At 43.7% G+C, this 25,231-nt stretch overlaps 1 protein-coding gene across 10 annotated transcripts in view; it reads left to right on the top strand.

Annotated features, from left to right (window-relative positions):
• The window catches only part of PDE1C (phosphodiesterase 1C), a 749,644-nt gene that overhangs the window by 368,920 nt on the left and 355,493 nt on the right, over nucleotides 1-25,231 (top strand). Inside the window, exons 1-2 of one of the 10 annotated variants that reach the window (XM_058296808.2) lie at nucleotides 23,034-23,371; nucleotides 23,955-24,057. The exons of 5 other annotated variants lie outside the window; for them this stretch is intronic. In XM_058296808.2, the coding sequence (XP_058152791.1) occupies nucleotides 23,957-24,057 (101 nt within the window). In that variant the 5' untranslated portion in view covers nucleotides 23,034-23,371; nucleotides 23,955-23,956. Of the gene's footprint in view, nucleotides 1-23,033; nucleotides 23,372-23,404; nucleotides 24,058-25,231 lie in introns of those variants that run through there. 4 more of the 10 variants (XM_058296806.2, XM_058296804.2, XM_058296805.2 and 1 more) reach the window with 4 other exon arrangements.

Here is a 25,231-nt window from a genome sequence, read left to right on the forward strand (position 1 = left end):
AGGGAGGACAACTGCTTTATGTTGATGGTGATAATGATAGAGAAGGGGAGGTGCGAAGGTGAAGGTCTGAGAAGACCTCACTGAAGAGATGGCAGTTGAGTTAGAGTCAGAATAAACCCCAGGAATGTGTACCCATACTGGGGATGGGCATGAGGGGAGGCAGGCAGAGCAGGGTCCCCTAGTCAACAGAAAGTGCACACTTAAATCATGATGAGTGATACACTTGAGAAAAGGGCAAATGGCTGTAGCCTATAAAATGTAAGAGACTCAGCTAAGATGGAGGTGAAGAAGGACAACCACCACACCATGGAGCCTAGAGTGATTACAACTGAAAATGGGAGGATTGCATCCAGCATCCAGGTGGAATCTGAGCCTCCTCTTGACATAAAGGTGCAATGGACACAACCAATCCAGTGTCCACATAGAAGAGGTGGCATTGGATTGGGAAAAGTGGACATAATGGACAAAGGGTATGGGGAAAGGCAGGAAGAGATGAGAGGTGGAGGCGTCTTCGGGACATGGAGCTGCCCTGGATGGTGCTTCAGAGGTAATCACCGGACATTGTAAATCCTCACAGGGCCTACATGATGGAATAGAGGAGAGTATGGGCCATGATGTAAACCAATGTATATGAGGTGCAGAGGTGCCCAAAGATGTACTTACCAAATCCAATGGATGTGTCAGGATGATGGGAACGAGTGTTGTTGGGGGGGGGAGAGGGGGGGGAGAGGGGGGGTGGGGGGGGTGGGGTTGAATGGGACCTCACATATATATTTTTAATGTAATATTATTACAAAGTCAATAAAAAATAAAAAAATTAAAAAAAATAAAATAAAATAAAATGTAAGAGAAATGGAAGCCGAGGAGGCTGGACCTGTGATGTGGGCTTGGACCTTGTTTGCCAAACACAGGAGTTCAGACTTGATTCTGCAGACACGACGGCCCCAGCAGACTTTTAAAAAAATTGGTATTCCATTAATTTTGTATTTATTTAACCATATAATGTACAAGAATTTCTACAAAACATGCAAAAGACACAAATAATAAGATGTTGGAGTTGAAAAGGACCAGAAGTATCACTTACCTGTCTAACATTTTTCTTTCAGATGACAGTACTAACACAATAGAGATACCATGCTTTGCACATAACACATAACTATCTAGTGGAAATTTTTAGAACGAAAATTACATTTTCTGATTCATTCCAGGGTTCTTTATAATACTAAAGATGGTATTTCCTCTTTTCAGTTACTTTTTACTTTTTTTCCATTGAAACTAATGAAGTCTTTTTAAAAGACTTAAAATGTATTTGTTTGGCATATTTAATATATTTCACATGTCCATTGCTCCAAATATAAAAAACAAAACAGAAAAGAAAAAACCCTTACCTCTTATATACCCTCTGGCCCCCATTATTGACTCTTAGTATTGGTTTAGAGTCAATATACAAATTTTGTTTTTGGTACAAAAATTATGTTATGGTTGATGAAAAATAATTGTTATATCACAGTTAACTATAATGATACTTTGACTTAGTTGTATTTTTTCCATATGCTACCCTACTGTTAATGCCTTGTATTAGTAATAGTGACATATAGTTGTTATAGTTCATGAAAGAACATTCTTATAGTTGTACTATTACCACAGTCATCATCTACAACAGAGTTCACTATGTTATACAATCCCATGTTTCATCTTCTAGCTTTCCAATCTAGCTAATTCCTCCCCACCTCTCTTGGCTTCCTGTCTGTTTGCTCGTTGTTTTTGCTTGTTATTTGAGCTTGTTGTCTGCTCATTGTTTTTGTTTTTTGTTTTTTGCTTGTTGTCTGCTCATTTTTGTTTATTTTCTCATTGTCTGCTAATTGTCTGTTTTTTTCTTTTTTTTTTTTTTTTATTAATTTTTTTATTTTTTATTGACTTTGTAATAATATTACATTAAAAATATATATGTGAGGTCCCATTCAACCCCACCCCCCCACCCCCCCTCTCCCCCCCCCAACAACACTCGTTCCCATCATCATGACACATCCATTGGATTTGGTAAGTACATCTTTGGGCACCTCTGCACCTCATATACATTGGTTCACATCATGGCCCATACTCTCCTCTATTCCATCATGTAGGCCCTGTGAGGATTTACAATGTCCGGTGATTACCTCTGAAGCACCATCCAGGGCAGCTCCATGTCCCGAAGACGCCTCCACCTCTCATCTCTTCCTGCCTTTCCCCATACCCTTTGTCCATTATGTCCACTTTTCCCAATCCTAGGAGGCATCACAAACTGAACCTGGGACCTCCCATGTAGGAGGCAGGCACTCAACTGCTTGAGCCACATCTATATCCTTGCTTGTTTTTTTTTTTTATTTCTTTTTTCCCTCTTTTTAAATTTATTATCTTTTTTAAAAAAAGGTACATAGATCGCACAAAATGTGACAAATACTACATGACCTCTGTGATACGAATTAAGCAAATCAGGCTGTCTCACAGAGCTAGAGACCGGAAGATAGACTTACAGGAAATGGGGTGGGGAGGAGGAAGGTTGTGAGCCAATGCCCACGTGGACGAAATCTATGATAAACTTGTGCAGTGAAGGGATAAGATGAGGGTATAGGGATACTATTGGGTTGAGGTTTGCAGGCTTGAGTGGGGCTATGGTTGGGAGGATGGGTCCATGGAATTAAGGGGAGGGCCAGGGGGAAGCAGGTGAACACAGGAGATTGCCAGATAGATGGTTGAAACTATAATGTTGAGAAAACTCTTTAGACAATAAAATAAGGAAGGGTTTAAGTATTTGATGGGGGCATCTGGCACAGGGTGCACCTATGGCAGGCTTCCAGGGAGTGTGTGAGTGCTTATCTTGTTAAAGTGTGTTATGTCAGTGGGGGAGACCCATATGATGAGTGGGAATGTGTTCTGCCCCCATCCTGGGGAGGCCTGATGTTCTTAAACAGAGAGAACGGTGTCTCTCCAGAGCATGGGTGGCTCCCAATGGGGGAGGACAGACTAATGTGTCAAGCCCTCATATTTGTTGTAAGTATCTATGGATCTTTTCCTTCAGACAGTGAAGGTTGGTTGTCACTGTGGGTCAAGGTGATAGGATTACACAGAGAGCACTATATACTCACAATCATGACTTTACAATTAACATTTTGCTTTATTTGCTTTACCACAAATCTGTCTATCCGTCTCTCTGTCATCCACCAATCTGTTATTTTTCTTCCATTTTATTTTTTTATGCATTTCAAAGTAATATGCAAATATCAGAGTGCCCCTCCGTCTAGACACTTTAGCATGCACACCTTACCCAGAGTTCAACATTTGTTTATGGCAGTAAGTAGATGTTTTTAATGTCAACAACAGGAGACAGACTTGATCATATAGTTCAGTGCTTTAGAAAAGAGCTCTAGGGCCATTCAATAGGAGAGATAAGATGGGGGAGATGCAGGTGGAAATTACTAACAGTCCATGCAAACCCAAGATAAATAGGTCTGGACTCACTCACTCACTCTAGAACATCCTGAAGGATGCGTTAAAAACAAACAAACAAATGCAAACAAAGAAGACAAACCCAAAGCCTAACTCAACCAAATGTTCCCAGTTTATTGAAATAGAATAAGAGCTTTAGAGATTAGAATCTGGATTGTAGTTCCAGATGTCCCGTGCAGCCATGTTTCTGCCTAACCATCTGTCTTTTACTTTGATTCATGAAGGGTTTTGTTGTGGGGTATAAGAACACAATAGAAATCAAATAGAATCCATCAGCAGGTATTATATTAAGATCATTTGAATTTGAGTTTCCTGGCATCTTTAACAAAGGGGCAGATATAGTTGTTTATATGAGTCTCATTGTCTGTGGGGAGACTTTCTGAGATCGTGTAACCAAGCCACTTAACATCTGTGAACCCCAGTTCTCTCATCTGTAAATGGGGGGAAATAAATGCACACCTGTCTTAGGTTTGTGGTGAGAATTATGTGGGCCAGTGTCATTAAAGGGCCTGGTACATAGGTGCTAAGCAATTGCTAGTTGCTCTCTCTTTTCATGCCACGCTATGCTGGGATTTGTTTTCCTTCCAAAAGTGGAGTATAGAGAAGTCCCACAGAATGAAGATTTTAGTTAGTTAGAAACTTATTAATTGAGGTTTTAGTGTTTGTGGCAACTGTTTTTCCTGTTTACTGGCCATTTCCCATGGTAGTTCCAGTTGCACTCTTTAGATTTTCATTTCTGTCACTGCTAGCAGGGGTTCACTAGAGTGCTTCATCGTTTTTTGTTTTTTTTTTTAAGGTGGTGAATTCTTTTTTAAAAATTTTATTTTTTTTATTTTTTTAAATTCATTTAAAAAAAATATTACATTAAAAAAATATGAGGTCCCCATTCACCCCCACCGCCCCCACCCACTTCATTGTTTTTTGTGTTTTTTTTTTTTTTTTTAATATGCACTGATAGCGTAGGGCTATGTAATTTTAAGAAAACAAAATTGCTCTCTGATTGGTCTGCTGTCTTTGGTATCTGAGAGCATTTTCCCTCTTGTTTACAGTTCTCTAAATGCTGCCACTGAAGTCAGAGCCATGTCTGCTGACTGTTAGGGTTCCATCAGTAGGCAGGAGGCAAGAAGGCCCAATAGTCAAGTGATAACTCTAGCTAGAATATTGAATGTTTGCTTTGGTTATTTAGGCATTTTAGCACTGGAGTTGGCATTCCAACTTGCTACTTGGCACGTGGCTCTCCAGATTTCCCCAGATCCCAGATTTACTCAAACTGGTTAATTCAGAAGCTATATTTAGATGTGTCCTTGTCCCAGGATGTATATGAGAACTTAGAATAGAACCATAGTTTCTATGTGGATAGAGCATATGTTATTTGCATAAGAAATAGTAGGATGTTTCCCACATTTAAAACAAATTTAAAGCAGGTAGTAATTGCGAATTATTATGTGATTGTGTTCATTTTCTTATTTAACTTTCATGACAACCCAGTGAGGCGCGTTTAGATAATGTCATTGAGTAGGAATCACGCCAAGATTTGAACCCAGATGTGTCTAATTCCCAAGCCTTTACTTGTGCCACCATGATGCAAATTGATGAGCTATTGGGGGAATGAATAGTTTATTCTCTTGGCAATATTTTATGCTGTTTATAGCTCTGTAATTAAGGATTAAAAATTTTGTTTTGGAGAAATTTGAGCATTTTCCATTTGCTTAAACAAACAAAAACGTTTTCTAAGACCACTAATACTTTCTTTCCCTGGATATGGTCAAAGTGCCTTGTGAATGTGTTCATGGGGCTGGAGCTGGTTTCCCAGAATTATGCTGGGAGAGCCTCAGTGCCTAAGGATGAGCCCCCAAAAGCAGGGAGGAGTGGGTGTTTCATGATCCATTAAGTAGGGGGCCCACTGCATACTCTACCCCCTTATGAAGGTTCATAGTACACCTTAGCTTTTTAAAGTTCTCCGATGTCTTCCAGTACAGATTCCCTCTTCATATTCTATAACCCAGTGTTACTAGCATTTGTTTAACCAAAGCCTATTTTTTTTGGTGCCAATTAATTCTGTGTAACACAATGTTATGGGAAATATATATATTTTTTATTAACACATTTTTTTTAATGGGAAATATTCGCCTAAGTATAGGGCCTAAGTTTGTGGCACACATTGGGACTTGGTCTTTGTAGAGGCTGGAGAGGAACCAGGTGTGAGAGACCTTGTATCATTCTTTAGGCAGTTTACTTACAGCCTAGTTTGTTTTTTCTAATCTGGAGTGAAGACAGGGAGGGCATATCCACATTGGCATAAGAAAAATTATTGCCTGATGCACCCCATTTCTAAGGTTCTGGAAGCAGAAAGAATAGCCAGTTAAAGCTTCCCCACATGCAGCATCCATTCTAGTTATGCCAACTGAGTTGATGAAGTACATCTGTGCTCAAAGCAGCATATTGGGTCTATTAGAAGGATGAAGCAAAGCCACAGACTTGGTTGAGGCCCAAAGGGGTCTGTAGAACTAAATAAGCACCTGTGAACCACTCGTATGCCCTGACCCATCAGGGCCTGTGCGATTTCGGCCCAACCCGCATAACTTCTGCAGCTATACACTGGGACACAGCTGCAGGGAGAGAGCCAGTTCTCTAAACTGCCAGTGCCTGGAAGGAAGGAACTGCAGATGAAAGACAATGTCATGTGCGCCCATAGAGGGACACCAGATCTGCCTGTCCTGGGACCACAGTCTTTGTTGTCTGACTTCACTTTGGATTCCCTTCTGTTGAGGCCCTCATCAGAAATGCTGCCGCAGTCTGGTTTCTTTCCCAAAAAGAGTTTCCATCTTCAGGCCAGCTGAGCATGAAATAGTCTTTGTGAGTGGCAGGACTGTTTTTTATAAAATGCAATACCCAAGATGATTCAGCAAGTGTTTATTGAATATTTTCTGCATGTTATGGAGAATGAATCTGGCCTGATCCCTGCCTTCAAGGAGTTTCTTTGCAGACTGTCTTCTAAAGAAATGAGGACAATAATTAGTAGAAAGGTACACAGGTCCTGGCTGGGGCAGTGGGAGCTGGGTGCAAAGGAGGAGTGTCTGCAGTTGTGGTGAGGGGGAAGGTATAAATTGAGACTAGAGCTGTGAAAGAGAGAGGCATTGTACGGAAACTCCAAGCAGTTTGCCTGGAATTTAGACAAGGTTGCAGTGCTGATGAGGAGATAAAGCTGAAGAGGAGGTGGGGCCAGGGCAAAGATGGCTTCTAGGCGGTGCTTCATACCTGGGGCTTATCTTATGGGTAATAGGGAGCCACAGAGAGAGTTAAAGCTGGAGAGAACCAGCATCACACACATTAAACAGACACTTGGCTCTTCACTGAGGAGAGAGAGTCGGTGCTTAAGCAAACAAATGAAAAACTACAAAATAGGGTTTGCGACTCAGATTTAGTTGTTTGATTAGCATTCTCAACCTTCTGGGACTGTTTCCTTGGCTGTTTAATAATAACTGCTTCTCCTCTTTCAAAAAAGGTTTTAAGAGTTGCAACGAAATAATGCGCGTGAACTTGTTTAACACTAGAGAAAGAAGTTTCTTAACTTAGATAGTAAAACTCCACCCCTTTTCCCACTAGAGTCAAGCAAAATGTCATATGCTCCCCCCATCTGCTTTTGTTGTCTGGTCATTCTTACAACAAAACTCTCTTCCTCTTTCATTCAAAAATTGGAACAGGGTCGACTAAAGAAGGATGTGGGTATACGAGTAGCTCTGTCTACAGCGATGTCATATTGGTAGCTTGAAATTGGCCATCATGGGAGTATTTATACCATGGAAATCAGCTAATGTCACAAATACTACTTAACAGTTGGAAAGCCCATTGTTAAACATTTAGCAGGACACCACGGCAATGGGGGCACTCGCATGAGTAAGAGACATGCAGTGTGGTCCATACTCCTACTACAGGCAGAGGAGACCTTTCCCATCTATTTCTGGGTCTGAGTGATACACTACCTTCCCTTCTGATTTGAGTGTTGGCCCAAAGATTGAGAGAAGGGAGGTAGAAAATCGTGCCTCCCTCGTGCTCCATGTCTATGGAATGAGGTGGAAGGAAGGACTTTTCTGTCCTCTTGGCCTAGTAGTGTTCCAAAGCACACAAGCTTTATTAGAGCCTCTCACCCCAGGCACAGCAGTGCTGGCTGCTCAAAGCCCATGGGCCCAGTGCAACACTTCAACTGCTTTGGCTTTATTTTATGGTCTTCTATTCCTTTGATCAAATCACTGGATGATAAAGAGGATGATGGCTTCTACATCATCTGTCACAGTCTAGGCTTCTAGGACACCACAGCAATGTGGCTCCTTAAAGAGAAAGAACTTTTCCAAAGTCCAGAAAAGGCAATAGCCCTAGGCCTCGCACAAAATAGGCATTTTTTTTTTTTTTTTTTGAGGAGCTAGGGCTGAGTATTTAACCTGGGACTTCATTTGTGGGAAGCTGGCACTTAACCACTGAGCCACATTGGCTTCCCTGAGTTGGTTTTATCGTTTGTTTTGCTTGTTTGTTTTTTCAGGAGGCACAGGGAACCAAACCCAGGACCTGCTATGTGGGAGGAAGGCGCTCAACTACTTGAGCCACATCCACTCCCCATGGATATTTTTGAAATAAATGAGTGAGCATTAGGTCATGGTGCCATCCAGGCTCTGGAGAAATAACACCACCCTTTTAAACAGCTGAATATTGTCCCAAGCATCTGAAATCATTGATGCCCCCTCAGCAAGATACTAGGCCAGAGTCCATGAGTAAAATAGTTAGGGGTATAAATTGTAATGACCAGAGCAAAAGATACAGTTGACATTTTGCAGCAAACAGATGCTAAAAGGAATTGGATTTTGGGAACACTCACAACTGGCAAGCTTGCTTTGGGAGTCAGCTGGAGGAAGTCATCCTGGTGTGTGGTTGAATGTGTGGAAATTGGGCATTAGTGTGCTACAGCAAATTCTAAGGACCCTGCTGCTTGTGATTACTGAAGATTGGCTCTTTCCTGGGTGGGAAGGAAACTTGCTCTTCTTAAGGATGAAACCCATATGAGCCCATATTTACCTTACATAAATGTGTGTGCTTTTAGCTTTCTCAATGGTGCATTTATAGACTTCAGATATTTTACAAATTCTTCTAGGTATTCTTGAAATGACTGTATTTTCTATGTGCATATTTTAGTTTAAAGAGGCAGTGAGGGTGTCCATTTATCCTGGTTTTCCCAAGACTTTCCTGGATTTAAAACTTTATGTTCCACACCTTGGGAACACACTCAGACCCAGGCAGGCTGGGACAGTTGGCCGACCAAGAAGCAGCTGTGGTGGAAGCTCTTGATTTGAAGTCAGGCGCCTGTGCACTTTGGACAAGCGCCTTAACCTCTCTAAACTTTCTTTCTCAGAAAAACAGAGAAAATAATATTGATTTCCCAGGAAGTTGTATAAATTCAGCAAGTTAATGGATTTAAAAACACTCAACAAAACGTCTAGCACGTAGGAAATGTACAGTTAAGTTTTTCTTTACCAACAAAATAGTTTGTCTACCATCTTAAGATTTTACATTTTGCTGTTTTAAAAAGCAAACCCTCAAAATAAATGGGAGACTTACCCTCTGCAAAACCTTTGGCAATTTCTGTTTTAACCTGCTGCACTGTCTCCTTGGCGGAGGGGATCTTCAGCTCACTCTTGATTGTGTCCAGAGCTGACGGCTTGACATTGGTCTGGCAGCATAGGCTATCCTGAAATGTCTGTTTTCCATAGGGGGAGAGGGGCAGCCCTGGCTTCTCACTCTTGGTGTCAGATTCACCCGGGGGTTGGGGGGGGGGGGGGTGAAAACACCCAGAGCTCAGGAAGTTGTTCGGAAGCACCAGTGATGAGTGAGCGGTAGGGGTGGCTTCTGGCAGCCCAGTGAGCAGGAGAGACGATCCGGCAGCCTTAGATATAAACCTATGGAGCTAGAAAAAGCAAATACTCTCCCAAGCTTGCTTTACAAAACTCAAATCAAGTAAAAAACATGATGTACTTTTTAAGGAATTCCTTTCTGCTTTCCCTTTTCACAAGGCTATGTGGAGTAAGCATCTAAAAAAGGGAACATCCTTGGAAACTGTGACACATCATGTTATTTATCTCAGGTTGGTTTTGAGGGCCTGTGAGTAAGACAGCAGGGTTTAAAACCTGTCTTCTTAGAATGTAGGGATGAGCCTAAACAGATGTCAGTTATGCATCCTCAGGCCAAAAACCTTGGAGTCATCCTTAACTCCTCTCATGTCACATACCCAACAGGCCAGGAGATCCTCCTGGCTCCACATTGATGTATATCCAGAGTAAATTTCTCTCCATCTCCACCATCCCTGCCTGAGCCGCCATCAGCTTTGCCTGGATAAGCAGATATCGCTTCTCACCTGGCCTCCCCACTCCTGCCCTCACTCCCACCATGGCCTATTTTCAACCCAGCAGCCAAAGTAGTCTTTTTAAACACGGAAGTCAGATGATGTCCTTTCTGTGTTCAAAACTTTGCAGCGAGTCCCCATTTCACTCTGAGTAAAAGCTAAAGTCCTTGCAATGCCATGCCTCGTACACGGTCTTTCCCCAACCCCACCATTACCAGTGCGACCTCATGTCCTATTGTTCTCCCCCTGGCTCACCTAACTCCAGGCATACCAGGTCCCTCGTTCTTCCTCGAGACACTTGCCATACTTCCACTTAGGGCCTGGTTCTCAGTCTCCCCTGCCTGGTACACTCTTCTGCAGAGCTCACTCCCTCAGGTCCTTCAAAGCTTTGCTCACATCTCACCTCAACGAGGCCAAATCTGGCCACAGTGCAGCCTGCTCTCTCCTCCCCCACCCAATTCATACTCTCAGTCCTCCTCCTCTACCTTTTCTTTTTCCCGCAGCTCTTGCCACTAACGTACCATATAATTTGTTTATTTGTTATGTTTATGTCTTTGCATTAGTCTCAAGGAAGGTCATATCAAATGTTCATCGAGATGCTGCAGAAAGGTCACAGACTTTGGAACCAGACAGGCCTGAGTTAAAATCCCCACCTCTACCATTTAGTCACTGTTTAGTATGGTAAGTAACTTGACCTCTCAGAGTCAGTTTCCTCATCTATGAAATCTAACAACTAATTCATTCTGCGAGTATTTAATAAGCACCAAAACTGTGGAAGGCACTGGAGATAGAGAGGTGAATACGACAGAACCAGTCCCGGCTTTTCAAAGATTGTAAAGAGGATTAAATGCAAAACCATGTATAATATGAGAACTTGGCATATATTTGGTGCTCATTAAAGACAGCTTCCTTTTTGAAGAACTTGAATATACCTTTTTTAAGCTATATTCCCCTTTTAAAGTATATTTTTAGTGCTGAAAACAGCAAACTTGATTAAAAATAATTCCCCAAACAAAAACAAAACCAAAAACCATACACACATATACAACTCATTGAGTCACTGAAGGATCAAGAACCCCCTAAAAATACATGCAAATCAATCATTGTATATACATTTTTTTAAATGGAGAGATAATAAGTCTGTAATTTTTATTAGACTCTCAACCCTTAAATTAAAGCCTTTTCCCAAACCCCATATTTGGTCTGCTTTTCAGGACCTCTAAACAAAGATTTGCAGTGGAAACTCTAAAATGACAATTGATTCCAATGTGGAAGATGGCTGAGCCCACAGCTTCCTGGGTAGGGAGTGGAAAACCTGGGCATGCAAAGGTCATTGCCTTCGGAATCCCTGGTCCCCCTGGAATTTTGAGGCTGTGCAAGTTTGCTCCCACGCAGATGATACCACTCCTGAGAAAGCTGGGATGACAAGAAGTGTGAGCACAGGTGTTGTGAAAGCTTCATTAAGCCCTGTTGAGTACCAGAGAGCTCAGTCCCTCCAGTGTAATTCTATGCTTCAATTTGGGAAGCCAGTGAAACGGAGCGTCCCAAAGGGAGATAGATGCAGAGCTGGTGGTGTTACTTTCATTATTATTACTAACGTTGCTAACAGTGCTGCCCACTCATTTAGTTAGGGGCATTTCATCCTAGCTCCCCTCATTCCAGCTTCATCGAGGAAAACATTTCCTTTTGCTTTCGCACAAGAGAAGAACCGGATGAAAGGAATGGGAGATTAAAAGGCAAGAAAATGGTACCAAGGATCTACTCTGTCCTGCCTTAATGAAATAACAAGGAGAAATTTTACTGCTCTCTGTCCTCCTGGAGAGAAGGAAAGATGCTGATGGCAAAAGCCAGAAAATAGATGGCACTTAACAGAGAGTTTCCTGCATGAGTGATATCCAGTGTTTCTCAGCCAGAGTCCTTAATTTAGGCATTGTTCCGCGTGCTTGGATAGTCCCGGTTTGTCATTAGAAACCCTGGGGAAGTGCGCCTGCCCCCGCCCACTGCCACAGCACATACCCCCTGGGGTCTTAAACACCAACTCACAGCCAGGCTGAGGGTCTGCGTGCAGGGCTGAATGACAGAAGGCATCCTCCCAGCCAGAATCACTGGTTTCTCCTTTCTTTTTCAGCCTTGCCACTGACTGGAAGTGTGGCCTTGGGCTAGTGGTTTCTTTTCTACTTTGTCTCCTGGTTCTTCTGTGCAAAGCTGCTTAACAGATCGCTCCAAGTGGTTAGTAATTGCAAAGGGACCATTGTCAGAGGGCGGTTTGTTGATCAGACACTTGGAGTTAGCCAGTTTAGCACACAAAAAAGTACCCACTCTGAGAGGCACCAGTTAGGTAGGTCAAGTCCCCACAAACCTTAGTTCAAGTCCAGTTTTGCCACTTACTATATGACCTGGGGTGAGCTACTTAAGTTTCAGTGTGAGGATTTCATAGACACCGTGTTTGCAAATAGGTAGTACAAACTGTATACATACAGTAAACAGTAGCTATTGTCATTACTACTACTATTACTATTACTCTACTACTGCTACTACTAGTAGTGTTCATGGCAGTATTTATTTTGGGGAAAGGAGAGAGATTGTAATATGCCCCCTGGATACCATCCAGGGCTAATTAAACCTGCCCTTTCAGCGAGTCACGGCTTGATCCACACATGGCCTTTTAGGACTATATTTTGACAACCGCTCAGTTACCCAGATAGCTGAAAAATATGTCCGCCCTCGGTCCAGGCACATTATTTATGTTGGCCCTTTTCTTTCAGCTGCATTGCACAGTCCTTGTCTGCCGAGAACAGCAAGGCTGTTCTCTGCCCGTGTCCATTGGAGGCAGGCCAGAGTGGAATCCTGCTCCAAAACGTTACTTCCCTTCCGAGGTGAAAAGCATGAGTCACATCTGGTCGTCCCAGTGGGTGATTTCCGCGCAGTTGCGCCGCCGCCGCTTCTCCCCTGCACCATTTCACGGGTGATTAAAGAAACGCAAGTGCGCTGCTCTGCCCGCTGGCTGGTGTGAGGTCAGAGCGGGTGGTGCAAGGAGGGATTTTCCTCCGCTTTGCAAACACCCGGCGACGTCACAGCCTCGGGAACGCTGTGACTCGCTGCCCTGAAAGCGCCATCTGACGAGGGATACTGATTTGGCGCGATGGTTGGCAGCAGCTGGGACAAATGGGGCCTCCTGGGCGCTGCGGGGCTCCGGCCGCCCTAGCGGGCCCAGCCCATTAGCAAAGCTTGGCCCGGAATGTTTGGCGAGATTGGCGCAGCCAGCGGATCTGGATCTGTGTGGGGTTGCAGGCAGCACGACAGAATGCTGCCCGAGGCTGCCGCCAAGGTGCCCAGATTGACGCATTCATGTGTGCTTTTGAAGAGCACTCTTAAGCGCCCCCTCCCCCCTTTCTGTTTTTTATGTTTTAAATGGTTTATGATGATGCATTTATAAATAGCGTTTTTAGGGCTAGATAGTAAAGGAGGAGGTAGGCTATCACTGAAATTCCAATCAAATTTAAAATCAAATTGAGTGTTGTAAGTCTCCTTGCCAGTATTCTGACATACATTGCGGTTTTGATGAACGTTGTTTGTAAAGCCACAGTTATCAAAGCTCCTGGGGTCGCTAGTAGTAAATGACCAGCCCTCTGTCAATAAATCCTTAACTGAGTTTGACTTTGCTGAAGGAGGCAGAGGGGTTTTGAAAAGGTCACACGTTGAAATTTCCTCTCTGACCAGTTGGTTCCAGCACATATTTTGAGATAGATGAATCCTAGGGTGAATGAATAGGAAAATTGGCCAAAAAAAAAAAAAAAAAAAAAAAAAAGTCCCAGCAATTGTAGCATCCTTAGGAATTGCTTGTAATTGATTTGGCAGAAATGGCAGGTCTCTGGTAGGTTTTATTGCATATACAACGAGCCTATATGAAAATTATTACTCTGATCATTTAAAATTGGACTGTCCCTGGCAAACAGGGATGATTTCTGCACCAGATGCAGAGGATACTGCTGTTATATGAAAGGGGGACCGATTTTCACAAATACCGTTTGTACCTGGGTGGGTACAGGGAAATATATGAAATTGTTCTTCTTTAGAGGCTAATTGATTCAGAAAACTCTGGTTGGCGCACAGTGAAAGCAGAGTGACTTCTAATAGGATTGAAGCTATTTTCAGGGACTTAGTACTCTTCTCTCAGTGCCTTAGTTAAAATTCTCAAGTGCTTCCTAAATCTCATTGAGGAGAATACTTTTCATTTTTTCATTTAGCTAAGGCTGTGTGGAAGCCGTGTAACTGTCTACGTGGGAGCCCACCTCGTAGCTTGGTGGTACTGGTGGCCCATAAGCAGTTTTAGAGTTTCTTGTTGAAATTCATTTTGCATGCTAATTACTTTTGAATTGTGTCCATAAATTTCTAATCCTTATTCCATAAATCAGTCCCACTCCTTGCTTATTTCTCAGAAGTAGAAATATAACTTCTGATGGGTTTGCTACTGATGGATTTGCTACTGTGGATACTGGAAGGATTATGGGCCAAATCAAGGTGCTTGCAGGATTTTATTTTATTTTTATTAGCATTAATCTGTCAAAAGCACATGGATTAGAAGGAATTCATGGAGACATTATTCTTTTGTTTCCCTGGGTTTTACAAATATTTTCACTTCTGAGAGTCCCAGGACTGGAATGGACTATTTAGATGCCCCTAAGGATAATTTGCAAAATACTCTCAGAAGCAACCAATATCCTTCATCTTCCTTGTACTGAATAACACAAAAAGTAACAATTCACTTATCTGGAGGGTTTAAGGAATGAGGTGAAACTGCCAGATAACTGAAAGTAAAATGTGACTCTGGGCAGTGTCTTGTTGTGTTTCTCTGAAAGGCCCCACATGAACTTTTGGTCTAGCTGAACACTTATTTGTGTCCATGTCTCACGTAGGCTCTCTGAATTTGGTTTACGCGTGAAGACTTGCTAACCTTGGACCATTAATGAAATAAATTTCACAGTTCTTCTCTGAGAATCCCGGTTGGTCATTTGGTCATTCAAGTACTAGGGAGACAGTGATGAACAAGACATTCCTGGTCTTTTCCCTCAAGGAAATTACAGTCTAGTGGGTCATTTAATAGTAGGGATCCATCACAAGGAAATCAGTTCATTATCACTAATGGGTTAATTCAGTATTTTCACTGTGACACGGACTCTGGAGCTCATGGGTTTAGAGTCGCTCTCGGTTCAGGCCATTTCTTGAGACCATCTAACATCTTAGGGAATGTTGTTGTACCTCTCCAAACATCTTTATGCAGCAATCAGAGTAATCTTTAACAAACGTAAATCTCCTCTTAAAATCCCTCAATGATTTCCCATTGTACTTCAGATGAATGCTGACCCTTAAATCTGCCGTCCAGGCTGTGCTCTGGCCTCTCCCTGTCTGCCTGCCCCTTAGACCTTGCTCACACCATCCAGCCACAGCTTCCTTCCTTCCAATTCCGTGAACACATGAAACCCCTTCCTGCCTCAGGATCTTCATACTTATTCTTCTCTCTAGTCAGAAATGTTTTCCTCCTACTTCTTATCTGGCTGACTCCTCTTTCTGCAGGTCTGGGCTCAGGTGCCATCTTCCCGTGGAGGCCATCCCTGGCCATCTTGGATTTAAGATGACTGCAAAGTCTGTGTCCCTCTGGTGAGGAGTTGGAGTTTCTTTGTCCTCCTCTTGAAACAGGGCCAGCTCTGTGACTGCTTTGGCCAGTTAAACATAGTGGATATGATGCTGCTGCCTCCTCCCTATGAGAATACTTGCTCTCACACTCTAACAAAGTCGAACCTAGCCAAGTGGAGAGACCAAGTGAAGAGAAAGAGAGTGAGACAGACAGACAGATAGATAGATCCCAGCCATCCAGCTGTCACTGCCAAGGCACCAGATATGTGAGTGAAACTATATTGGCTATTTGATCCCCTCTCACTTGCTGACTCCAGCTGCATGAGTAATCCCAAACCAGACCAGCAGAAGAACCGCCCAAGTCAGCCCAGGGAATCATGAGGGATAGAAAATGGTTGCTGTCATTTAAAGTCACTAAATTTGGGGGGTAGTTTGTTACACAGCAACAGATAGCTGAAGCACAACTCTATTTCCAAATAACCTTCTCCATTTTTCTCTGTACTCCATGCTGTTTGCTTTCTTTTCAGCAGTTTTCACAATTTACAATGATATATTTGTTGTCTTACAGTTTGTGTAGTATGTATGTCCCAGACTAGATTGAAATTCCATAACGCAGGCACTGGACTATTTTTGTTGCCTACTGTATCCTTAGTATCACAGAGTGCGTGGCACATAATAGGCACTCATAAAATGCTGTAGAATGAATGAATGAGTAAATGAATGAAAGAAAAATGAATTTAAGTCTTTCCAATATTTGCTTGTGAAAAAATTTTCACCCCAGATATTGAGACAAAAACTGGAACATCTTTATCTCTGGTGACAGTTTAAAACCATATTATTGAAAAACCTTTCAATCCTTCTTTACAAATCACATTTGTTAAATGACAATTCCACTTTGCATCTAATACACACCTGCTCAACAAATTTTAGTGGCTCTGTTTTGGCAAGAGCACAAAAAGCTAAGCTGTAATATGGTATTCCGGGCCTACCCCAATTTGGAAATCTAACCTTTTGTCCAGTGCCCCCTTCTTCACCTCCTTAAACTCATCACATCAGGGATTTTGTTATTGCCTGAGCTGCCACACGCATTTTTATTTTCCTGGAGCCTCTGTTCTCTAGTTCCTCTACTCATTTCCCAAGAGACCCACTTCTTTCAGGAAGCCTTCGCCAGTGGCTTGCACTTTCAGTGCGCATTCCTTCTTATCTGTGAACAAACGTTTGACTTAAGTCCTTGTGCAGATGCAGGAGCTGTTTTAGAGACCCCGGGAAGAAGTTGGAGACAATGGAGCACTGGACTGGGAGTCCGGGGACATGACTTCTGGTCCCAGCGCTGCCATTAACAAGTACTGGACGTGGTATGCAGTTACTTCTCTTGCTTGGGGGGCTTGTTCCTTATCAATATAATGAGGGACTTGGGTTAGGGATTGCTAAGGTCCCTGTCAGCTCAGATATTTCCCATATTCAAATTTGCTAGTGGGAAAGGAAGACCAACCTACTGATTTATGTGCATTTGAGTCAGAATTTGGCTGACTGTAGTATCAGCAGTTTTACATGAACAGAATTTTCATTAGTGCTGCCAAGTTAATTCTGCTGGGTTGGCAGTGTGTTTGGACAGGCAGAGTGGCCCCAGGAGCCAGGAAGCTGTGCTGTCATACTGCCCTGCCACTGACTGGAAGGCACACCAGCCTGGGGACCTTTCAGACTTCAGCCACCTCCTTTCCAAAATGGGGATAAGAATAATACGTGTTTCACTCTCCACAAAGTTGTTTCAAGGGATTAATGTGTGTAATATGGCAGCGCTTTGACATGTCATTATCAAGAAATTATTACTGATGTACCTCTTTATTAATAATAAAGACTCCTTATAGATACCTCAGAAACTGCCCATTCCAAGGTCCCTGTGTTGTTTTCTGGTTACCTTCCCCTCGTGCCCTGTTGGGGGCATGCCCAGTGGGGGCTGGTGAGACCTTTAGGGGGAGGAGATGAGGGATAGGGGGGAAATCCTCTTTAATGAAAGCCTCCAATGTTCACGGCACTGTTTGTACATCGTACATTACCACAGTCCTCTAAGGGAGCAATTACATTAGTCAGGATTCTTTGTCAGTGACAGAAATCTGACTAAAACTAGTTTCAGGGAAAAGAATGAGGGGGGACCATTTATTTGGTTCAAGTAACCTAAAAGTCCATGAGTAGCTCTTGCTTCAGACAAAGCAGGATCAAGGTGCTTAAAAGATTCTTTCACATTTGCTTCCATCTAGTTCATCTCTGTGCTTTCCTCCATGTTGGCATTATTTGCTGGTAGACCATCTCCATGTGATAGACAAGGTAACCCCAGGGCAGGTCTACTCAAGTCTTATAGCTTGTTATCGTGAAGAAAATATAAATAGACCTCCCCCCCCCCATTCTCCTCCAGGGGCCACATCAAATCTCCCATAAAGGACCATGAGCTGATCTTCTGGAGTCACATGTCACCCCATTGGTACAACCCTTTGTTCTGAAGTATGGAATGGAGGGTGGCTCTCATTGGCCCACCTATGTTTATATCTTTTACAGGCATCTCTAGCTCAGGAGCCAGACTCAAGTTTTCCTGCTGCATTATGGGGCCCAGGAAAAGCTTGCTTAACCCCAGAGAGGTTGTAGGTTTCAAATCAGGGTATGTGAAAGCTTAAAAAGGACCCAGAGATCACTGAGTCCAATCCAGCCATGGCCAAAGAAGTATCTTGTCCTAGGCCACACAGCAAGCCAGTGCTACTCCTTTCCTTTTCCTGGGCCACCTCCGTTGAGGGATTAGAAACAGCAGCTCCTGTCAGAGCAACTGAGGATCCTGCTGCAGACAGGGCATAAGCTGTGAGTCTCACGTAGGTCACGCTGGGCTGCCTGAGCTGGGACTGTATCCTGTCTCTTCTTGTATCTCCTTTTCGTCCTGCCTCTCTGGACCGCTCTCTGGGCATACAATGAGATGCTGGCTACTCAAATCCCTATTCAAACTGGGACTTAGAATGGAGGTTCTTGGGGTTTAGCTGCACATTACCTCTTCCTGCACCTCTTTTTTCCAGTGGAGATGTCTCTTGGGACAGACTCTGCCCCAAGTCATAAAACCAGAGAAGACGTTAAAAGCAGTATGACAATGTTGTCAAAGAGGCCCTTGCCTGGAAGAGAAGCAAATGGAAAAGAACAGCCTCTATTGACAGGGCATTTGGGGGGCCAGCTCCCGTATTGTGGGGGTGGGAAGGGGGGGCTACTTTGCCCAATTAGGGCTACTTCTTTTTTTTTTTAAGATTTATTTATTTATTTATTTATTTCCCCCCCAACCCCCACCCCGGTTGTCTGTTCGCTGTGTCTTCTTTGTCCGCTTCTGTTGTTGTCAGCAGCACGGGAATCTGTGTTTCTTTTTGTTGCATCATCTTGTTGTGTCAGCTCTCCATGTGGGCAGCACCATTCCTGGGCAGGCTGTACTTTCTTTCGCGCTGGGCGGCTCCCTTTACGGGGTGCACTCCTTACGCATGGGGCTCCCCTACGCAGGGGACACCCCTGTGTGGCATTGCACTCCTTGCGTGCATCAGCACTGCACACGGGCCAGCTCCACACGGGTCAGGGAGGCCCAGAGTTTGAACCGTGGACCTTCCATGTGGTAGATGTTCGCCCTAACCACTGGGCCAAGTCTGCTGCCTAGGGCTGCTTCTGATGCCTTAAATGATTCTCTAGAATTTCCCTCTCAACAGACTCCATTGGCATGCCTATCCTAAGTCATGAAAAGTAGGTCAAGGGCATAGGCTGGCTTCATGGAGGTCAAAGCAAGTAGTCGGAACCTCAGCTGGAACACGGCTGCTCGTGGGAGTCAATGCTTTGCTTTTTCTGATTTTGTCTCTTTTCTTTGTCCTGCTCTGATTTCTCTGTAAGCTGAGGAGCTCATTTGCCTTTGGTACCCGAGCTCTTTTTCTGGATCCCTGGTTATTATTTGCCCCATGGTTGCTGCCTGCTCCCCTGGCAGGTTCCTGGGTTGCTGACCTCCATGCCTGATGTCCACAGCATCTTCAGCGCAGCAGATACCTTCCATATATGACCCCCCTCTACCAGTTTAGAATCATCCATGTCTCCCCCATCATCTGCAGGTGGGAGTCCAAGCTTCTTCCATGACCACAAGTGTTTGGCTGATGCTTCCTGGTTTTTCTTCTGCTGCTGTTAGTCACATACTTGTAGTCAAACTTTCTTGAAGCTCTCTCTGGGTTGCTGGACACTTCACCTCCTCTCCTAGTTCTTTGCCTCTTTTCTGGAACCACCTGCCTTCCATGTAAGCAACTTCTGCTCCATCTTCAGGAGCCAGTTCAAGTGTCACCTCCACTATGAAGCCTTCCTAACCCATCCACAAAATCGGTGGCCCCTTGGCCTGTGCTCCTGTAGTCTCCATCCTCTAAACCCCAGCTCTTTTACTAGTCTATATATCTGCAGGAAGGTGGTGTAGCAAAGGGGTAAGAACACAGCTTTGCATTCTGGTCTGGGCTTAAAACCTAGCTCTGCCACTTAATGTGTCTGTAAGTCTTTAGAAAAGTTATTTGACTTTTGGAAACCTGTCTGTTTTTATTTGTAGATAGGCATAATCAAACTGTAGTGTTTTGTGTAGGATGAAATGAACCAACCCATGATGTGTTTAACATGGTGCTTGGCACACACTAGTTCTTGATAATTGGTAGAGTTAGTGGTTGTGGTTATTATGATTTTGCATTGAATCATGAAATTATAGAGATGAAAGGGCTCCTGGGGTCATTCCAGTTTCTGTAAAGCCTGATTCCCACTTTCTTGTGAGATAGTCATCCAGCTTCTCAAACTCTGCCAGGGACAGGGAGTCCACCTTCTTTCTGTTTTTAGGATGCTTAATGTTAGTGGTGCAGAGGTTTGCTAGTACTTGGGCTAGGTTGTTGTATGTACGTTTAGCAATCATGTATGTATGTGTGTAGATGAGCCATTATTTACATGTGTGTATGTGTGTATAATTCTATATGTTTATGTATGTGTGTGTATGTGTCTCTATGTATTTAGTGATGTTTTGCCATGTGAGATTTCCTAACAGCACTTCTGAGTCTTACTCAAAAAGCTGGGTCAAGAAACCACAATAGAAATGAACTTCCAGAACAAAATTGTAAGAGGCTTTGTATTTTCTTTGGCTTTTTCTTTCTGGGTCGGTTTACATCTATTTTGCTTGCCTTTGAGCAGGATGCCAGTAGAAATCATGGCTTGCAATGTTGCTGCAGCTATCAAACATACACTGTGATGGGTTAAAAAGGGACTAAACCTGAGTGACATCATAACATGGTACATCAAAAAATAGTAATATTTTGTTGATAGAGAGGAGACAAGCTTATTTTCTAATGTTGTTTAGAAAGAGCCATGAACCAGGAGCAAGGAACCCTGAGAGCTAACTATTCCCCATTCAGTATGAGTAGCTCTACCTTATTTTTTAAAAGCTGATGTTTTCATTTGAGTCTAAGACCTTTTTTGAAATAAAAAAAGCTGTTGCTTAGAAAACTTGAAAACCTCTAAACTAGATTATTTTTTAAGGTCCCTTCCAGCTCCCAAAACAATTATGCCACTAAAATAAGGTAGTTCTGTTTTTATCAACTTTCTAATACAGACTTAGTTTCAAAAATTTCTCTAAAATGACCAAAGTCCTGTTTCATAAAATTGATAAAAATATTTTTGTCCCCTCTTTCTGATTTGCTTAATTGCTGTGAAAGCTTCTTCCTTTCTTTCTTGCTTTTTTCCTTTCAAAATTTGCTCTTCTCTTAATCAAAATCCCACTAACACTAGAAAAAAGTCATAGGCATGGAGTTGGGCAGGAAGATGAATATCATCCTTTATTATTCCCTTCTATCCTTTCATCCCAGGCAAACCTTGGAGAAACCATGACATGAGTAAAATATGTTTTCAGCAATAGTCATCTCACTTATCAGCAATTCCTTTTGCCAAGTCTCTCCAGATGACCCCATAGGATCATAAAGGTAGAAGGGATATGAGAATTCTTTTGCTTCAATTCTTCACTCTTCAGTTGTGGAATGGGGCCCAGTGAAAGTGGTCAGATTTGCATATGATTATGTAATAGTCATAATTCAAACTCAGGTCTTCTCTAGGCCAGTTCTCTTTCTAGTAGGTCTACACAAACTCCCAGTGCCTCAGTTTTCTTATTGTAGAATGAAGATAATAATAGTGTCTGCCACATAGCTTAGAATCCTTATAATAGTGTTTGGCTGTTAATATTATCATTACTACACTTCTATATTCTTATAGCAGGCAGCCCAAACTGATGGAAATATCCCATTGTTGGGACCGTGCCCTTCTCTTTTGTCCTCAAAATGAGTAGCTAAAATAATTTCTATTCCTCACATCCCATTCCCCCAGGTCACTACTTCCTGCTGGTTGACCTTGTGTGGGTTTTATTCAGATAAGTGAATTCCATGTTAATATGCTGACTGCTTCATGTTATCTGTGCCTGGTAATAAGGACTTAACTCAGTGAAAATGTACATGCTCCTAGAAAACCTTTGTGGACTTACTTTGACCAAGAGACTTGGGATTTGGTGGCAGGTGATTGGGTATATCCTTTTTCACCATACAGACCTGTCATCTCACCTTGAGTCAGTTTCCTTCTCCAGTTGAATGCACGGGGCCAGTCATGTCATCCTTGTCACTCTCACCTCTGATTTCTGGAAAGTGAAGGCTTGCCACCAAATGTGTGAGTATTTAGGATTTAGACACCATCATTTATTAGTTTGTCACACTCATGTGACTGGATCTTTACCTAAACATTGAAGAAAACCGAGTCCTCACCTTTAAATTTATCTTACTTTTGAGAAGCAGAAAATTATCTCATTCATAGAAGAATGCCCAGAGTGTCACTAAAAGAAACATTACCTGCTAGTGAGGAAAAACACTGTTATGGCTTGCTGTACCCCTGAATCTCAGGAACCCTGGGTCCCAGGTTTGAAAGGCCCCTGTGGCGTGGCTTTTGGTTTCATTTTGAAGGGGGAGTTTAAAGATGAGTTCAGAGACGTCAAGGGCTGCAATCAACTTGAACACTGATTTTTTTTTCCTTTGGACTCAGTCCCTTCTTCCTAAGGAACCTCCCCCCTCCCCACGCTTGTCCCACTCTTCCAGATCTTTCTACTTTATTGACAATTGTAAATGACCCTAAGGGAGCACCAGCAGTGAGTTGCAGCTCTGTAGCTGAAATTCTTTGCCACTCTCAATATCCACCTACCCAGCAACTAAGAAATCTCCCAAGAGAGACCCCTTGAGGAGTATGTGGCATTAATCAGCGGAATCACTGTTGTTTTATTTTCACCTTTTATTCTCACCATTAAAAACAAACCACAAACAAACAAAAAACCCATGAAAACTCGCATTCGCAAGAAAAGGTCAGGAAATCCTAAGTGTGCGGTTATTTTAGTTCCTATCAATCGTTTTACTATTTCACAGTGGAGCCGGCTCCTTCTCGCGGGCGTGGAAGTGAGCCGTAAATGCAAGCTCCGAGCAGAGTCCGCAGCAGCTCGCGGCGGGAGTTTGCCCCGCCAGCCCTCTGGGAAAACACAGGCTTCTCCTCCCTGGGATTTTCGCGCGTGGTGCGGTGCCCGCGCGGGATTCAGAAGCTACTGAAATCCCCAGGCTGCGCGCAGCCCAGCCGCGGGCAGTCCCGGCGAGAGCGGGTGCCCGGGTCCGAGAGTTTGCCGCCGGCGGGCGTGCGCTCGGCAGACGGCGGTGCCCGGCGCGCCCCTCCCCGCGCGCGGGTGCCAGACCCCTCGGCAGTCCCGGAGCGCTGACAGACGACTCTTCTCTCAGTTGTCAGTTTTCTCGCTTGTCAGCAGAGCTGCTGGTAAGTGAAAGAAAACAGAGGGGGTGCGACGGCGGCGAGGCAGGGGAGAAAGGGGGCCTGGGGGAGCGCCGGAGGCGCGGGGCGGAGCGGCCCGGGGCGTGCAGCCTCTGGGTCCGGACCACCCCGCCCCGCGCCAACTCCCCTTTCGGCTCCTTCCCCTCTATTTGCTACCCTTCTCACTTTCTCCCTCCTCGCTTCCTCTCTTCCCCACCCAGTCTTCCCTTTCTTTTCCAAACCTTTCAGCTGCCACGCCGATTGTTTCCGTGGCTTTGCCAAAAAAAGAACCCGAATAGATTGGAGGTGCCTTCTCCTCGGGCAGGAGCCCGGGCTCTATCCCTGGGTACTAGCCCGGGACCATGGCTGGTTCCCGCAGCTGTCCCCGGGACACACCCGGAGCCCGGGTCTCCTACCCTCCGAGCCCACTTTAAGTCCGGCATTGGGGGGCTCAGAAGGGGGAGCCGCTAGAAGAAAGACGGGCAAAGGAGTGTCGCGACAGGCTGGGGCTTGAGGGCCAGACCGGGCTAGGAGGCGGGGAGGGGACAGCCCAAACTCTCTCAGCCTCAACCCCAGTGATAACCTGCAGCTATGGAGTCACCGACCAAGGAGATTGAAGAATTCGAGAGCAACTCTCTGAAATACCTGCAACCTGAACAGATCGAGAAAATCTGGCTTCGACTCCGAGGACTGTAAGTGCATTTATTTATTTCTCTTGCCCCATTTTCTTACATTTTATTACACAGTAACAGTCACAACTGCTCACCTTGTTCTAGCATGGCCCTTTAAATACAGGCTAGAAGTTCCACAACTGCTTCTCTGTTAATTACAGTCACTGCTACCCTCCTTCCAAAAGAGAGAACAGCTGTCTTTCTGACTGTCTTAGAATGCCTAGTTATTTCCAAATCATGTTTTCTTTGGGGACAGGAGTGTGTGTGTGTGTGTGTGGGGGGGGGGGTGTCAGTAGATGAGAGCGTTATAGTAGCTCAATATGCATAGAGACGTTTCTTGTCTTTTTTTTGCCACTGGAGAAAAGTTTGGGGACCCCAGTGAGGGACATTTAATCAAAGGAAGAGTTTTTCTTTGCAAACTGCTTCCGAACAGCTTGCCAAGTGGTCCAAGAACCTACCAAAGGTTCAAATTTAAAATGCATTCTGGCTACTAAATTCTCTTCTCTATTCCCACTCCCAGCTCAGTTCAATTTCTGATATTTTCTTAGGATTTTTTCTAGCAGAAAAATGTTTACTGGAAAGAAGGGCTGCTTTGGAGAAAGTGGGAGTCAGAGGCAACACTGGTGCTTCCTAGCAATACCTGAACAGTGAAATCAGGGGTTTGCTCAGCAAACCAGCATTCTCGTTGGGTGGAGAGCTCTGAATTTCATTCACTTTATTGGGTTCTCTTTGAGGAAAGGTGACTTAAAAATACATGTTGTTTTCTGTGAAAAGATTTAATGAACATCAGGAAGCTGTCGTGATACTGGTACATTTATAGCTCATTTCTCAATGGACCAGACAGGTCCCAAGGACACCTTCCATAACTACAACATACTCATTTCATCAGATATTTGGCATCAGATATCTAGTATGCTTTTAAAATATAGTTTGTATCCAAGTATATCCCCCAGGCATTCCTTTCCTATCAAGGGCAATGAAGGGAAAAGCAGCTCCCCACCAGTTTGTTTTGCTGTAGTTATAGTTTTTGAAAGCACACACACATACACACGCATGAAACAAAACAAAATGAATCAAAATGGCACTGCTCTGAGGTGGCTTCATCTAAAGGGAGACCACATCCCAACCAGAATATCCAAAGTTTCTAAGCAGAAGCAATAAGGGAGTATGTGTTTTTTCAAGGGGTCTCTATTTA

This window comes from Dasypus novemcinctus, chromosome 5 (assembly GCF_030445035.2).
Source record: "Dasypus novemcinctus isolate mDasNov1 chromosome 5, mDasNov1.1.hap2, whole genome shotgun sequence".
Classification (NCBI taxonomy): domain Eukaryota; kingdom Metazoa; phylum Chordata; class Mammalia; order Cingulata; family Dasypodidae; genus Dasypus; species Dasypus novemcinctus.